This window comes from Pygocentrus nattereri, chromosome 1 (genome assembly GCF_015220715.1).
Source record: "Pygocentrus nattereri isolate fPygNat1 chromosome 1, fPygNat1.pri, whole genome shotgun sequence".
In the NCBI taxonomy this organism is placed as follows: domain Eukaryota; kingdom Metazoa; phylum Chordata; class Actinopteri; order Characiformes; family Serrasalmidae; genus Pygocentrus; species Pygocentrus nattereri.
Window position 1 is genome coordinate 12167950 of NC_051211.1, and position 16964 is coordinate 12184913.

General features: G+C 41.0%; 1 protein-coding gene across 4 annotated transcripts in view; it reads right to left on the reverse strand.

Moving 5' to 3' along the window:
- Window positions 1–6186: 6186 nt before the first annotated feature.
- Window positions 6187–16964, reverse strand: part of sp4 (sp4 transcription factor) — a 17935-nt gene continuing 7157 nt past the window's right edge. For all 4 annotated transcript variants that reach the window (XM_017687344.2, XM_037539738.1, XM_017687343.2 and 1 more), the window contains exons 5-6: window positions 12836–13032; window positions 6187–10503 (exon numbers count right to left, since the gene is read on the reverse strand). In XM_017687344.2, the coding sequence (XP_017542833.1) occupies window positions 10253–10503; window positions 12836–13032 (448 nt within the window). In that variant the 3' untranslated portion in view covers window positions 6187–10252. The remainder of the gene's footprint in view (window positions 10504–12835; window positions 13033–16964) is intronic.

Genomic DNA, 16964 nt, shown 5'->3' on the forward strand with positions numbered 1-16964 from the left:
CTGCCTTCTCTGTGACCCTGTTAAGGAAGGTTTCGTCACAGTGGACTATGTTCAGGCTCACCTTTCTAAAGAAAGCTGTGCACTAGAGTAAATCTCTACTCCTTGTGAAAGTGATCTGAAGCAAGATTGATTTTTCACGTGTGGCTTTTATTCTGCAGCTTTCTCTAAACCTTTTCTGGCCTCCTGGTGTGATTGTTCGAAATAGAACAGTTTTGCTCTACATCCTTCCATGTAGGATAACAGTTTTTGTGAAGCTGTTATGTCTCCTATTATATATTATTGCTGTAGGAAAGACTTGTATCTCCATTTTGATTTTTTTTTTTTTCTGATATAATTTGAAAGTTGCAGTTTCCATTGATACTGATTTCCTACGAATTGACCAATAGAAATCACCCGAAATGACAACATTTTTTTCCACTTATATTGAAAGTTAGAGTCCTTATTGTGGAAAACCAAATTTAGCTTTTTTCAAATAATGTAATGAGTGAACATCACTAAACTTTCAAAATGGAATTCACTCGCCAGTTTATACAGTCCATATATGAATGAAACTAAACTACTCCTCTAAGAAGGCTTTACACTAGATGTTGGAACATTGCTGTGAGAATTTGATTGATCATTAGTGAGGTTAGGCACTGATGTTGGATGATTAGTTCTGGGTTACTCCAGCTCATCCCAGAGACATTGGATGGAGTTCTGTCATTCCAGAGAGCACAGTTCTGTTGCTCTACAATGCTGGGTGGGCTTTAGACCCCTCTAGCTGATGTTTGCCACTGGGCATGGTGACCTTAGACTCATGTGGCTACTCCAGAGGATCCTTTTCTATTTGCAGTGCTTTTCCGAAGACATTGGATGGAGCTCCATCACTCCAGAGAACACTGGATATTTAACTTATTAATAAGCTGATATTTAACATTGATCATGACCGTAGGCTCATGTGTGACTGCTCCAGAGCTTTCCATTCTACTGGCAATGCTTTTCTACAGAGATTGCAGAAGCTGAATGCTGCTTTCGTTTAGTTTTTTTTTTTTTTTTCCCTTTTTTCCCTCACATATTTCTTGATCAGTGACTAATTACAGTACAAGCATGTGGTGAAAAGATAAGTGTTCACCTCTTTTAGGGCAAATGTACTCAGTCTTCATAACCGTCAAAGTACATGATTACAAATTATGTCGTGTCTAATTCATTTGCATTGATGGAGCTGAGACACTGTTGAAAACCCACAGTAGGTTCTTCAGCGTCATTCTCAATGCTGAGGTTAAATGAACTGAAGTATTTGGTGCCCCCCCATAATAACAGGATATTTAAAGAACCTGCTGGTGTATTCATAGTGACACAGACATGTGTTGCTTTTCCTGTCCTTCTTTAACTACTCATTCTCTTCCTTGTTTGTTTGTGTTTTGTGTTGCACCCTAAGGGGCCCTTGGCCAATTTCAAAGGTCTGGAAATTAAGCCGTGCTCATACAGGCTGTATAGAGCGTATTCTGTGTGTACATTACATACTCAGAAAATTAGTGAGCGGTGTCTGATGAAAGCATTCTTGTGTGAGGAGAACCTGTTTGGACCTGGTCTTCTTTCAATTTTCTGACAGCCAGCAGCTGTTTGCAAGCACTTACATCAGTTGTTTGTGAAAGACCACTGAAGTCGTGTTGTCATTCTGTAGTTGGTATCATGCTCATAACAGAAGCTCCAGGTCTAAGCTGGGTTTCTCTATGGGAAAAAATGAATGGGATTCACTATTACTCTGTGGTGAACATGAAGGTTCCAATACATTTTGCACCTCATTTACTAAAATCAGTTAAAAAGTTCTCTCAGGAGCCAAAAGTGAGTCTCTTGGGGGGGTTGGGGGGAAATGTCTGGTTCTATTGACTTACGTTAAAAGTAAAGTAGCTTTTTTCATTCTGTAAAGTTACCATTTTGAAGATACAAGGTTTTGTTTTTGACAACAGTAATAGTTTTAACTTAATACATTTAGTGGTGGACAGTAAGTAAATGTAATTTGTTACTGTACTTAAGTACAGATACACAAAAAAGTACTTTACTGAGGTTTTCCATTTTGGGTGACTTTACCTTCACTTCACTGCATTTCATAGACCAATAGCTTACTTTTTACTCCACTGCATTTTGAGAAATCTGTCCTTCCTTTTGGTTTCTGTGTGTATAAAAACGTAATGTCAAAACAAAAGAAGCGCAAAGCAAGAACACCAATCAGGTGTTCCTGCTTTGAGCTTGTTTTGACCTGTTGGTCATACCGACCCAGTGCAAGTATATCCACACTATACTTAGGTCACTATAGCAGGTTAAGGTTAATGCAAACACCGACTGACATTCAAACATCAAAGATTTAGTGAACAGATATAACATCTTGCTCTCAACTTTGTGGGTAAATAGAGCACAATATAGAAATACACTGCTCAAAAAAATAAAGGGAACAATCATAGCATCCTAGATCTGAATGAATGAAATATTCTCATTGAATACTTTGTTCTGTACAAAGTTGAATGTGCTGACAACAATATCACACAAAAGTCAATGGAAATCAAATTTATTAACCAATGGAGGCCTGGATTTGGAGTCACACACAAAATTAAAGTGGAAAAACACACGACAGGCTGATCCAACTTTGATGTGATGTGCTTAAAACAAGTCAAAATGAGGCTCAGTATTGTGTGTGGCCTCCACGTGCCTGTATGACCTTCCTACAACGCCTGGGCATGCTCCTGATGAGGTGGCAGATGGTCTCCTGAGGGATCTTCTCCCAGACCTGGACTAAAGCATCCACCAACTCCTGGACAGTCTGTGGCATTGGTGGATGGAGAGAGACATGTCCCAGATGTGCTCAATCAGATTCAGGTCTGGGGAACGGGCGGGCCAGTCCATAGCTTCAATGCCTTCATCTTGCAGGGACTGCTGATACACTCCAGCCACATGGGATCTAGCATTGTCCTGCATTAGGAGGAACCCAGGGCCATCCGCACCAGCATATGGTCTCACAAGGGGTCTGAGGATCTCATCTCGGTACCTAATGGCAGTCAGGCTACCTCTGGCGAGCACATGGAGGGCTGTGCGGCCCTCCAAAGAAATGCCACCCCACACCATTACTGACCCACTGCCAAACATGCTGAAGGATGTTGCAGGCAGCAGATCGCTCTCCATGGCATCTCCAGACTCTGTCACGGCTGTCACGTGCTCAGTGTGAACCTGCTTTCATCTGTGAAGAGCACAAGGCACCAGTGGCGAATTTGCCAATCCTGGTGTTCTCTGGCAAATGCCAAGCGTCCAGCACGGTGTTGGCCTGTGAGCACAACCCCCATTTGTGGACGTCAGGCCCTCATGGAGTCGGTTTCTATCAGTTTGTGCAGACACATGCACATTTGTGGCCTGCTGGAGGTCATTTTCCAGGGCTCTGACAGTTCTCCTCCTGTTCCTCCTTGCACAAAGGCAGAGGTAGCGGTCCTGCTGCTGGGCTGTTGCCCTCCTACGGCCTCCTCCACGTCTCCTGGTGTACTGGCCTGTCTTCTGGTAGCGCCTCCAGCCTCTGGACACTACGCTGACAGACACAGCAAACCCTCTTGCCACAGCTCGCATTGATGTGCCATCCTGGATGAGCTGCACTACCTGAGCCACTTGTGTGGGTTGTAGAGTCCGTCTCATGCTACCACGAGTGTGAAAGCACCACCAACATTCAAAAGTGTCCAAAACATCAGCCTGAAAGCAGAAAGGTACTGAGAAGTGGTCTGTGGTCCCCACCTGCAGAACCACTCCTTTATTGAGTGTGTCTTGCTAATTGCCAATAATTTCCACCTGTTGTCTGTTCCATTTGCACAACAGCTGTGAAATTGATTGTCAATCAGTGTTGCTTCCTAAGTGGACAGTTTGATTTCACAGAAGTTTGATTTACTTGGAGTTATATTGTGTTGTGTTCCCTTTATTTTTTTGAGCAGTGTATGTACACATGTGCAGTCGTGACTGACGCGTCTTTTCACTGAACGATATATGACTCAACTCAACTCAAATTTATTTGTAAAGCACTTTAAAAACAACAGAGGCTGCAACAAAGTGCTGAACACTGCAGGTATAAAACAGACATATAGAACAGTAAACCAATAAAACCATACCAATAAAATAATATAAGCTATAAGCAGTAAGAAAGTAAATATAAATAAAACCATACACAAATAAGATGCAGGAATAAAAATTATGTTAAATGAAAGGCCAAGGAATAAAAGTGGGTTTTGAGGCTGGTTTTAAAAGTGGACAAAGAAGAGGCCTGTCTAATAAAAACTGGCAGTTCGTTCCATAATTTCGGAGCTGCTATTGAAAAGGCTCGATCCCCTCTGAGCTTAAGCCTAGACCTCGGTACCTCCAGGAGTAGCTGATCCGCTGACCGGAGGCACTGTGTGGGCACATGCAGATGGAGGAGCTCAGAGAGGTAAGGCGGGGCAAGTCCATTTAAGGTTTTAAAAACAAATAAGAGAATCTTAAAACGAATTCTAAAATGCACAGGCAGCCAATGGAGGGAGGCCAGAATGGGAGTTATGTGCTCCCTCTTGCGTGACCCCGTTAGTAGCCAGGCAGCTGCGTTCTGCACCACCTGGAGACGTTTGAGGGAGGACTGGCTGACTCCAAAATAAAGTGCATTACAGTAATCCAGCCGAGATGTAATGAAGGCATGGATTACTGTTTCAAAGTGCTCATGTGCTAAAATGGACTTCACCTTCGCCACTTGCCTTAGGTGATAAAAGCAGGACTTCACTACTGTGCCAATCTGGTGATCCAGTTTAAAATCACTGTCCATTTTAAAACCCAAGTTAGAAATTACTTTCCTCTCATACTGCTTAAGGGGGCCCAATTCCACAAGAGTGTGGGCTCCACAGAAACCACTGGGACCAAACGAACCATACGAACACCATTTCATTTTATAGTGTGTGTATATATGCATTTGGCTGTAATGGTCGTCCAGTGCATGAAACTAAACTTTTTTTAGTTCTGTTAAAGTGAGTGATAATGCCCTATAAAGCCACATATAAGCAATGCAAACATATAGCCAATGCCTTTAGATACAGTTGTACTTGCAACTTCTAAAAGTTTAAAGACTAGCCCATTTAATAAGTTTGTTAGCCATTCTCTAGCCCTTCATCAGTGTAGGTTCTGATCACAGAGCAGCTCTTGGATGGGTAATTTTGGGTGCCAGCTCACTCTCAACCCAACAGTGACACCCAGATATGGTCAAATGTGGTCCTGTGGGAGGTGTTTCTAATAAAGTGGCCAGTGAGGGAAACCACAAGGTAGGGGTTTCTAATAAAGTGGCCAGTGAATGGAAGTCCACAGTAGGTGTTTCTAATGGTGTGACAAATGAGTGGAAGTACAAGGTGGGCGTTTCTAATAAAGTGGCCAGTGATGAAGTACAAGGTAGGGGTTTCTAATAAAGTGGCCAGTGACGAAGTACAAGGTAGGGGTTTCTAATAAAGTGGCCAGTGACGAAGTACAAGGTCGGGGTTTCTAATAAAGTGGCCAGTGACGAAGTACAAGGTAGGGGTTTCTGATAAAGTGGCCAGTGAGTGAAAGGGCAAGGTAGGTGTTTCTAATCGTCTCCAATGAGTGAAAGTACGTGGTTGGTGTTTCCAATAAAGTGACTACTGAGTTGAAGTGCACAATAAAATGGCCAGTGAGTGAAAGTACAAGGTATACGTTTCCAATAAAGTGACCAGTGAATGCGAGCAGAAGGTAGGTGTTTTCAAAAAAGTGGCCAGTGAGTGGAAGTACATGTTAGGTTTTTCCAATAAAATGGCCGGTTAAAGTCGAAGGTAGGTGTTTGTAATAAAATGGCCTGTGAGTGTACAAGAAAACTGAATTTCTAAGTAGAAATGTTCCTGCATGCAACCACCAGAGGGCGCTGTTTCTGAGAATTAAAACAGAGCCACATGTTGAGCTCCCATTGTTTGTCACTGTAGTTAAGGTCAGGATTTATGTTTGAATAGGGTTGATAGAATTAAGGAGTTCAAATGAAGCTTGTGAACAGAAAATGTCCTCACCAAGCGCCTGAGCAGCAGCTGGTCCACACTGAGGTTTACACTTCACACTACATGGTCAAAGTCTGCTGCCTTATCACAGCCAGTGGGCAGCCAATATTCAACATGAGGCCAGAGGTAATGAGGTGATATAAGGTGATAGGAACATATGAGGTATATTTAAGACAGATTTATTCACTTTTAATTTCCAGTGTTATGCAGGCAAAGATTTTTTTTTTAGATGTTTTTTTTGTTTTTTTACCCATTAACATAACACATTTGTACAAAGTTATTTTAAAAATATCAATAAACTGCAGCCTTTCAGGCTAACCTGGCAAAAAAAAAAACATTATCAAATGTCATGAGGACAAACAAACATCTTAGAAAAAGATTTACAAATGAGATGTCACTAGAAAATATCGAAGAAAAAAAAAAAGTCATCACACAAAATATTACCAAAAAACATCTAAATTGTTTGGTATCAATCATTCATTTTGAACTTTTTTTCCACATATTTTTTTCTTCTTTTTTTCTGAAACATGTTATGGTGTGAGGAAAAAATAATTCATTTAAATTAAAAAGCTATGGTTATAAAAGGACCACGAGTAGAAATAAAAAATTATTACTAGAGCAGAAAGAAAAACATGCTGCACATAATCTGACTCAACAGCGTACGATACACATCAGCGATCTGCAAAGGCAAATATTGAAATAAGGATAAATAATAAATTAGCGATATACACAGTTTGTGTTAAAAGAAAGGGGTAGGGAGAAAAAAAATAACATAAAAAAAAAAAAGAAAGAAAGAAACTGACAAAATTTCCACGAATAAAAACGCCACCAGACATCTCAGAACACCAAACTGAGCTAATGTGGGACTGAACCCCTCCAAAGCAAAAGAAGCAGAAGCAAGTGGCCCCGGTTTTATAGAAGTGCAGCGGTGTGGGGGGCACAGGACGGGGCAGAGGGCTGATTATGGAAAGTGGGTGATGGAAAGTCCTTTTTTTGTGGTTGGTGAAGAGGCAGGCAGGGGGAAGGGGGGGGGGGGGTGATGCTGGCAAGCTTTGGGACCCCCACTACTAATGTGAGATCACAGAGTTGTGGAATTAGGAGAGAAAAAAAAGCGCTGATGTCAAGAAGGTTGATACTCAATCTTTGCTCCAATGGAAATTAAAACAATGCACCCAGCTGCATTGCTTGTAACTGGCCACAGTGTTGGCTATCGTATAAAAGAAACACATGGTCAACTGTGCGCGACTGTACACGACTCCTAGTCTGGTAAAGTCCCCTCCTCACCCACTGAAACCATTCGCTCATTTTAGAATGGTACTGCAGTCTGTGTTAAGGCATTGTAGTACAGTTCATATGACTTAGAGACACCAAAGAGCTTTTTTTTCTGGCTGTTTTTCATTTCTCAAAGAAATCTATTCGGCCCCTTTTCTAATGTAAACATGGTTTTGCAAGGATTGTCATTATAGTATTGCTTTCATTTAACATAGCAAGTCATAGAAAGCTAGATTGTCCCCCCCCCTCCTTTTTTCTCCTTATTTTAAACATCAACCTCTTCTACACAGGAATGCATCGTTTTATACATCTTTAAATTTCATATGTGCTTTTTAAGTGACCCTTTCAGTGTGTCTTTCTTTATCGCCTCTGGCTCCTTTATTCATAGGTCGATTTGACAGCTCAATACCTGCATAAATATGTAACATCTAAGAATGTGACACTGAACAGTCCTGGGAGGATATTTCACAAAAGCAGGATTTCTCAGTTAGCGAGATAACAGATTAAAATAGTAGCCAATCAATTTGCTTCTCAGTTAACTAAACACGGGAATATAATGGTAGCCAATTAACATACATTACCTAGATAACCGAATAAAACAGTAGCCAGTCAGTTAGCCAGGTAGCTAAATAAAGCAGTAGCCAGTCAGTTAGCCAGATAGCTAAACGAAGCAGTAGCCAGTCAGTTAACAAGATAGCTAAACAAAGCAGTAGCCAGTCAGTTAGCCTGTCAGTTAGTTAGCCAGATAGCTAAACAAAGCAGTAGCCAGTCAGTTAGCCTGTCAGTTAGTTAGCCAGATAGCTAAACAAAGCAGTAGCCAGTCAGTTAGTTAGCCAGATAGCTAAACAAAGCAGTAGCCAGTCAGTTAGCCTGTCAGTTAGTTAGCCAGATAGCTAAATAAAGCAGTAGCCAGTCAGCCAGATAGCTAAACAAAGCAGTAGCCAGTCAGTTAGCCAGATAGCTAAACAAAGCAGTAGCCAGTCAGTTAGCTAAACAAAGCAGTAGCCAGTTAGCCAGATAGTTAAACAAAGCAGTAGCCAGTTAGCCAGATAGCTAAACAAAGCAGTAGTCAGTCAGTTAACCAGGTAGCTAAATAGAGCAGTAGCCAGTCAGTTAGCCAGATAGCTAAATAAAGTAGTAGCCAGTCAGTTAGCCTGTCAGTTAGTTAGCCAGATAGCTAAAAAAAAGCAGTAGTCGGTCAGTTAGCCAGATAGCTAAACAAAGCAATAGCCAGCCAGTTAGCCAGGTAGCTAAACAAAGCAGTAGCCAGTCAGTTAGCCAGATAGCTAAACAAAGCAGTAGCCAGTCAGTTAGCCAGATAGCTAAACAAAGCAGTAGCTAGTCAGTTAGCCAAATAGCTAAACAAAGCATTAGCCAGTCAGTTAGCCAGATAGCTAAACAAAGCAATACCCAATCAGTTAGCTTTGCAGTTAGCTAGTTAGATAAGTGGATGAAGCAGTACCCAATCAGTTAGCTTCTCAGTTAACTAGACACAGGAATATAATGGTATCCATTACCTAGATAACTTAAAAAAAAACAGTAGCCAATCAGGTCGCTTATCAGTTAGCTAGATAACTAAATAAAGCAGTAGCCAGTCAGTTAGCCTGTCAGGTAGTTAGCCAGATAGCCAAACAAAGCAGTAGCCAGTCAGTTAACCTATCAGTTAGTTAGCCAGATAGCTAAACAAAGCAGTAGCCAGTCATTTTAGCCGGTCAGTAAGCCAGTCAGTTAGCCAGATAGCTAAATAAAGCAGTAGCCAGTCAGTTAGCCTGTCAGTTAGTTAGCCAGATAACTAAATAAAGCAGTAGCCAGTCAGTTAGTTAGCCAGATAGCTAAACAAAGCAGTAGCCAGTCAGTTAGTTAGCCAGATAGCTAAACAAAGCAGTAGCCAGTCAGTTAGCCTGTCAGCTAGTTAGCCAGATAGCTAAAAAAAGCAGTAGCCAGTCATTTTAGCCGGTCAGTAAGCCAGTCAGTTAGTCAGATAGCTAAATAAAGCAGTAGCCAGTTAGCCAGACAGCTAAACAAAGCAGAAGCCAGTCATTTCGCCAAATAGCTAAATAAAGCATTAGCAAGTCTGTTAGCTTCTCTGTTAGCTAGATAACCAAAAAGATCAGATTTAAAAAAAAAAAGTGAACAGTTTTGGGTTTCCTTTCTAAATACAGAGAAATTAGCATCTGTGATAACTGACCATGCGCTACAGACACAGCAGATGGAGATTAGGCTGAAAAACGCAAGTGCAAAGTCAAGCTTATCTATTAGCAGGAGAGCTAAGTGACAGTGGTACTGGTCAATCCTTACTTTTGACTCAAGTCAACTACCTCAACTATCAGAAATCCTGCTCTGTGAAATATGTCCTGTTGGCTCTCCTCATGTGATGATGGTTAAATCGAGTCAGCATGAAACAAGAAGGATCCTACAGTAAGTTTAGGTGTCAAGCGACTCAGGTTCACACAAACAGTCTGCGTTTGGCCGCATTCAAAGCCACAAATCACCACTGACCTCAGTTATAGGGCACAAGGCTCATCTAACCTTACAATAAACTAGATTACACCTCCTCCCCAGTCCTAGTAAGCCAAACAGGTTGTATAATCGACCAATAATCAATTTGACAAAAAGATATACAGTTTTGTGCATAGAAACAGATTCTCTTTATAGTGGATTTTTCGTACTGGGAGCAAACAGATCCCTCCTTGTGCTACTGTAAATAGGACATACTCCGTCTCATTATTACCAGTAATCATTGTATGTCTCTTAAAATCAATGGTAACTCTCCATACTCTTTAGATTACTCTTTTGTATTATAATATTCCATAGTTTTACATTTTCATATGAAAAATCAGGTGCACTCAAACAGCTGTCCATTTTCATTAGAAAAAAAAAAAGAACAAACGAAAGAAACGTACAACTAAAAACTAACATAAAACATGGTGCTTTCAGCGGAGGAGCAGTAGGCCGAGCTACTCGAACTCTTCCTCTAGATTGTTAGATGTTGTGGGCGTGGCCGGGTTGGAATCCTGGGACAGTGGGGCCACCGTGACGATTCTGGGCGAGCCCAGGCCTTCCTCCACCTCATCCTCCATGTCCTCGGTGGTGAGAATGGCCAGTGCTGTGCCTCCTTTTTTGTTCTGGTGGGTTTTGATGTGCTTTGACAGGTGGTCGCTCCTCATGAATCTTTTGGAACATTCTGGACACTCGAACCTCTTTTCACCTGATGAGGACCGAAGGAAATTTTTAATATTCCAACACTGAACTATCACTTTTTAACGTACAATTCTAGTTATGATTTATTATCAGTTTCTACACTACCATTCAGAAAACATGGAAACATTTGTCTTATTCATAAGTTTTGTTACTTTATTCAATAATAACTTACATACTGCAGATTGAGATACTATTAATTGGAAGATGGTTTCTTGGATGAAGATTAAGTCTAGTCTAAATTGCAATGCCAATGGTGGCTGAATCACCACTGAGATTTCTTTTCAGTATAGCCTTAGGTTTAATCTGAGTCTGGGACAGGCCAGTCACAACTATTACATACAGACAATCACAATTATTTAAGCAGTCAGTATTTAAACAGTCACTTTCTGTGTTGTATCACAAAACGGATGAGTTTTCATCAGTTCAGCTGAGACAAAATAAAAGAAAGCAGGAAACACACTGACCAAATCAAAACTATTTCCATAGAGCAGGGATGTCATGTGATCTCCTGCTTTGCTGGAATGAAAACCTCTAGCCATACTGGCCCTCTGCAGGTAAGACTGGACACAACTGCCTTAGACAAACAACACAAGCTCTTAACCTGAAGGATATTCCACAAAGCAGGATTTCTTAGTTTAGCCAGATAACTTAAGCTCAAAGTCAAGTCTGTCCAATAGGAAAATAGCTGAGGGATATTCCTATTGGACGGTGCTCATCTTTGGGCTTAAGTTATCTAGCTGAGAAATCCTGCTTTGTGGAATACCCATGGGGTTCCACCTCTAGCTGATGCTTGACACTAGCCATGTTGACCTTAGATTCATGTGCAGCTGCTCCAGAGTGTCCCATTCTATTGACCCTTTTCACAAAGAGTCCAGATGAGTTCTGGTTTAGGTGTTCGCAGGGTAAAACTCACTCCCGCTCCATGTAAGTGCTGCAGAGGAGGTGAAGTCTACACTAGTGTACCATAATGCTCAAACCCTGAGCTACAACAGCTATATTTTAGTGTTCCTGCACTACTGTGACAAACAGCGGGAATAAGAAGTGAATGGAAGCACTGATTTAACTTTAAACAGAGCTAAAATGCTGTATGAGCAGGACCGCCTTGTTTTTACTGCTGTACTACCTCAGCTGGTATTCCTTACACTGCTAATGGCTGGCTAGCTATTTAGCATCTGTAGCCTGCTAGCCTACCATAAGCTAAAAGAGAGTTTAAACAAGATTTGTCAAATAGTCTTAACATATAAAAGTTTTGGTTTGGGTTTTTGTTGCAGAAATTGCTGGCATGCTGTAAATGTGTCACAGAACCTGCTCCACGTTGGTGTCAACAGCTAACGAAAGCTAGCTACCTTGTTTGGGAATACAGCTACAGTTAGCAATGGCTTCTAGTGTAGCTAGCTATATCTAAACAATGCATACCAAATTTACACTACATATAAAAGTTAATCGTTCTTTTGAAAATAGAAATATTGCAGAAATCGCTGGCATGTTGTACAAAGACAGAGAGACTGCTTGATGTGAGGCAGCAGCAGTAAACAGGGCTACATCACACACACAGAGATTTAGCTCTGTTCAAACTTAAATCAATGCTTCTTCTATTCACTTCTTATTCCAGCTGTTTGTCACAACAGTGTAGGAAAACTGAAATATAGCTGTTGTAGCTCAGGGTTTGAGCATTATGATACACTAGCTGTAACATTTTGTCATCGCTTCTGCAGTAGTTATATGGAGCGGAAGTGAGTTTTACCCTGCTAAGCTTAAACCAGAGTAAATCATGACTCCTTGTGAAAAGGGTCCACTGCCAATGCTTTTCTCTGGAGATGATACAAACTGTGTGTGTGCGCAACTGAACACCTCTGTCAGCAATCGGTACAACTTAGTAGCTGAATTCATTAATCAGAAGAGGTTTCTGGATATATTTGGAAATACAAGGCCAGATTCATAAAAACTTAACGTAAAAAAGTGCTAAAATCCACTGCTAATGATCATTTACGAAATGACCAAATGTGTTACAGAAAGCTATTTGCTCTTAACATCAGAGTAAATCTGCCAATGCATTTTATAAATCTAGCCCACGGTGTATTAATGGTAATTTCTTATCAAGCTTTGGGCCTTGAGATTTGATCACCTCTGGATTTAAATTTTATTATAACTTTATTCTTCATATTCTGCACCTTTCTCTACAGCTCCCCTCATCATGCTGGACACAAAGTAACCTGTTATGTCACTGACCACAGCCATTTTATATGTGTACCTTCATGTACAAACTGAAAACAGTGATTTAAAACTTTTGAATGGTAATGAATATCCGATCCACACTGAACGTGCCCGTGTGTTTTTACCTGTATGTGTCCTGCGGTGCCGCTGTAACTCGTCGCTCCTGGTGAAGCGTTTGCCGCAGAAGATCCAGTTGCAGACGAAGGGTCTCTCTCCCGTGTGCCAGCGCAAGTGCGCCCTCAGGTGAGACGTCTTGCCGTACACTTTACCACAGCCTGCCATGTGGCACACGTGCTGCTTCTTTTTCGATGGGTCACTGTTTCTGTTGGATCAGACCAGGGAACAGTTAACTGGGAGGCCTGTTACAATCGTGAAATTTTAACAGTGTTCTATGATTAACTGACATATAGTGTTTTCCTCAGATCTGAAACACACCTGGGGACAGCATTACAGGGGGCGAAAGGAGGTTATTTGAATAATATGGGTATCCAAACTTTTTCATTCCATTTTTAACACCTCATGGACTTGGCTAAAAGTGAAATGTCACGGAAATAACCACAGAGAAAAGAAGCGGTGTTTTACATTGATGAGCGCGTTTACAGGAACTTAATAATCCAAAGCTCTAAAAATGTTTTGCTGCATCTCACAGCATCGCTGCTTGCTTATATCCCGCAACACCGTCTGTTTTGCGCATATGCAGACTGAGAAATCCAAAAGAAATCAGAGTAAGAGTTCATATGCACTGAGAAGTCTGATTCCTGAGCTAAAATCCAGCGTTCTTTATTGGATTCCTAGAGTTTACTCAAATCTAAGAAATCAGAGGTTAGAAAAAAGTTTAAAAATGTTTAAAATTCTAAGTTGGGATATTTTCTGTACAGAAACGTGATGACCTGTTCACTACATCAGATGAAAATCACACACAGTGTAGAGCCTGTAATAGTATTTGAGCTGTGACTGCATGAGGACTAGCAGATCATCTCTTCAGCAACCCACTTGACTGTTGAGCCAGTTTGCAGCAGCTTCTAAGTAGAAGCAAATGTCAGAGCACTTCCTTGTATCAGTTATTCGTGTGCAATAGTTTGAGCGCCCAGGTCAAATGTATTGTTGATTTTCTAAGTGGAAATAATACATACTCTGGAGCAGGGGCGCCAAACCCATCACAGTTTGGCGATTTTCCTTTTTAAAATACACCTGATTCAACTCATCAGTTAATTGCGGGCCTTAATTAACATTTTAAAAGCATAAAAATCATGAAACAAATACACATAAATTGTGCACTAAAATTGGCCAAAAATGCGAAATATTTGGGTTTTCAAAAAAATCAAAACATGTCATTTGACCAAGTTGCTCCAATTTTTGCGTATGACTAAGTAAGTGTTGGCTACAGTAAAGCCTCAGCTTTCAAGAGAGCCACTGTTGAGCAACTCAAGTGCTAGTAATAAAGTAAAGCACCGTAAAAACCACCTGTGACTGTCCATGTTTGAGCATGCAAACAGGTTCAGGTTGGGTTTCAAAACTACAAGCATTCAGGACTGGATGCATGAGGACAGGCTGTTTGAAATTTATTAATGTTTTGTAAAATAGCTCATGTGAAATCAAAGAGTGAACATGAGGTTAAAGTGCAAAATATCAGCTTTTCATCTATATTAGGTGAATCATGATCATGTACACACAGCACAGCTTGTAAAACAAGCAGCAAAAAGACTGTTATATATGGAAAGAAGTATGTGTTTTCACACTTCTCTACAGATTTAATCTCGCTTTGCACTCTTTCACTCCTGGTAGAATCTGCCCTTTTCCGTTAATCGTGCCTTCGCCACTCAAACTATAAATCTTAATCATTATGAAACCCACCACAAAACTGGTTTCAAATCAGCATATGAAAAAGGGCAAGCTTCACCCAGCAGCACTCGGTTCTCTCGGAGATCCATCTACAGACCTGGGGGGCATGATTTGGCTTTAGACTGCCCACTAATGTCTTGTATTTGCATACCAATTGTTGCACTAGCATCAAAGCTCACCAGTCTTATCCACAAAGGGCCAGTGGCTGTAGATTTTCATTCAAATTGAGCAGAAGCACACCCAAATCCAAACTGACTTGTCAGTTGGCTTAAGTTTTCAAACACTTAATTAGTTATATGAGGCGTGCTACTGCTTAGCTGGGGCAAAAACCTCAAGCCACACCGGCCCTTTGCTTAAGAAAAAAAAATATTGGGATTTTGTATGTTTAGTTTTCCCTGATATCTGATTATTTATTTATTTAACTAGATTTTTAATACCCTACGGTTTTTTACATAATTTGAAAATGTCTGCTGTCCCTTAGATTGTGTCAAAGTTTTATGATCAATGGACCAAAATTACTTTGAAAAAAGTCTGGTTGCATTGGCTTACATTAAAAGTAAACTATGTTTTTAACTTCTGTGAAATTACCAATCTGGAGATACGAGGTTTTGTTCCGACAACAGTGAAATGCTACAGTTCTCTGTAAAGGCTGTTTCTCAATATGTGTTCTTGCATTCTTGTTCTTGTCATTATCCAATGCCCAAGTTCCATTCCAATGTTCAAGAACACAAGTACCAAGAGCGGATAAAGTACCTGCATGTGTTCTTGATCTACCCTGAATACTGAGGATGCATCAGTTTCTGATCTGCCAATGAGAACAACCCAAATGTCCAATCATTCACCAGCATTATCACGCCTGGCAGAGGTTACTGTCCCTTGGCTCTCTCTCTCTCTCTCTCTCTCTCTCTCTCTCTCTCTCTCTCTCTCTCTCTCTCTCTCTCTCTCTCTCTCTCTCTCACACACACACACACACACACACTCTTCCTGTTAACTTTCTAGGTAATACGGTTACAGGTTTGGATGCATTAATAATTATGAATACGGTAGGTTTAATAATCTGCGATACACAGTCAACATAGCATTACTTTGCCAATCTAAATGCCTGGTAAGCAAGCAAGCTAACTTGCAAATTACAGAACTTTAGGCTAACGTTAATAATAGTAAATATTTTTAAAAGGTTGGCAGGTCTGCTCTGTTAATGCAATTAATGATTTCAACTTTCCACATATGCCCCAGCTCATTTACCTTGAGTAAAAGCACCGTCTTCCCACCAAGACGGAGCAATGAGGGTGAACAAGAGGGATAAAAACCATTTTGCTTTGCTATCGATTTGCAGTCTTTTGAAATGAATGACAATACGTATTTATCATCCCAGGGGAATGAATCCAGCGTTATGATTAGTCAAGCTCTATTTCTTTTGTTTTTCGAAAGGCTAGACGCTGCTGCCTCTTGCACAATTGAACTCACAGGCACCACCAGCTTTTTGCATAGCTTAGAGCGACAAATTGCTTCAGTGCACCCCCACCCCACTCAGAGAGAGCAAGGCCAATTGCGCTCTCTTGGACTCCTGGCTACGGATGGCTGTAGCATCACCAGGGATGGAACTCGCAATTGCCTGATGAAAGGGGCCAACACTTAGATGATTAGGTCACTTGGGAGTCCCGCAGCAGCATATCTGATGTCAAAATGCATAAAGGTTGGCAGGTTTAATATGTCACTGTATACGTATCGGCATCAGCAGGTATGCACATGCAAAACTTTGGCTGCCGGCCTACAATTCTCAAATTGGTACCGTATGTGATATTTACCAGTTTAAAAACAGGAAAATACACCTTTAAATGTGTAATTTTTGAAAAGCCACATGTACTTACAAACTGTGGCCTGTGCAGAAGTTTCAGCACATTTAATATTTGATGTTTTATTTATTTTTAAGAGATACTTTTTAAAAAACCACAAACGGGGAAACTCCACCTCCGCATTTAACCCATCCGTGAAGTGAAACACCACATACACACTAGTGAATACACACACACTAGGGGGCAGTGAGCACACTTGCCCGGAGCGGTGGGCAGCCCTATCCATGGCTCCCAAGGAGCAATTGGGGGTTAGGGGTCTTGCTCAAGGACACCTCAGTCAAGGACTGTTGGCACTGGGGATCGAACCGGCAACCTTCCGGTTACAGGGCCAGTTCCCTAACCTCCAGCCCACAACTGCCCCCAAATGTTTAGTATGTTAAAATCAGCAAATACATCCAAATTGATGCTAATTTAAGTGTGTTCTTGCCGAGATAATTCAGAGTAGACAATGTTTTCATTTATTTTCACAAAACAAATAATCTGATCATAGGGGTTCAGACTTTTGCACATAAGTGTACTAACTTGGCTCTAACAGGTACCATACAGAAAGAGCTGT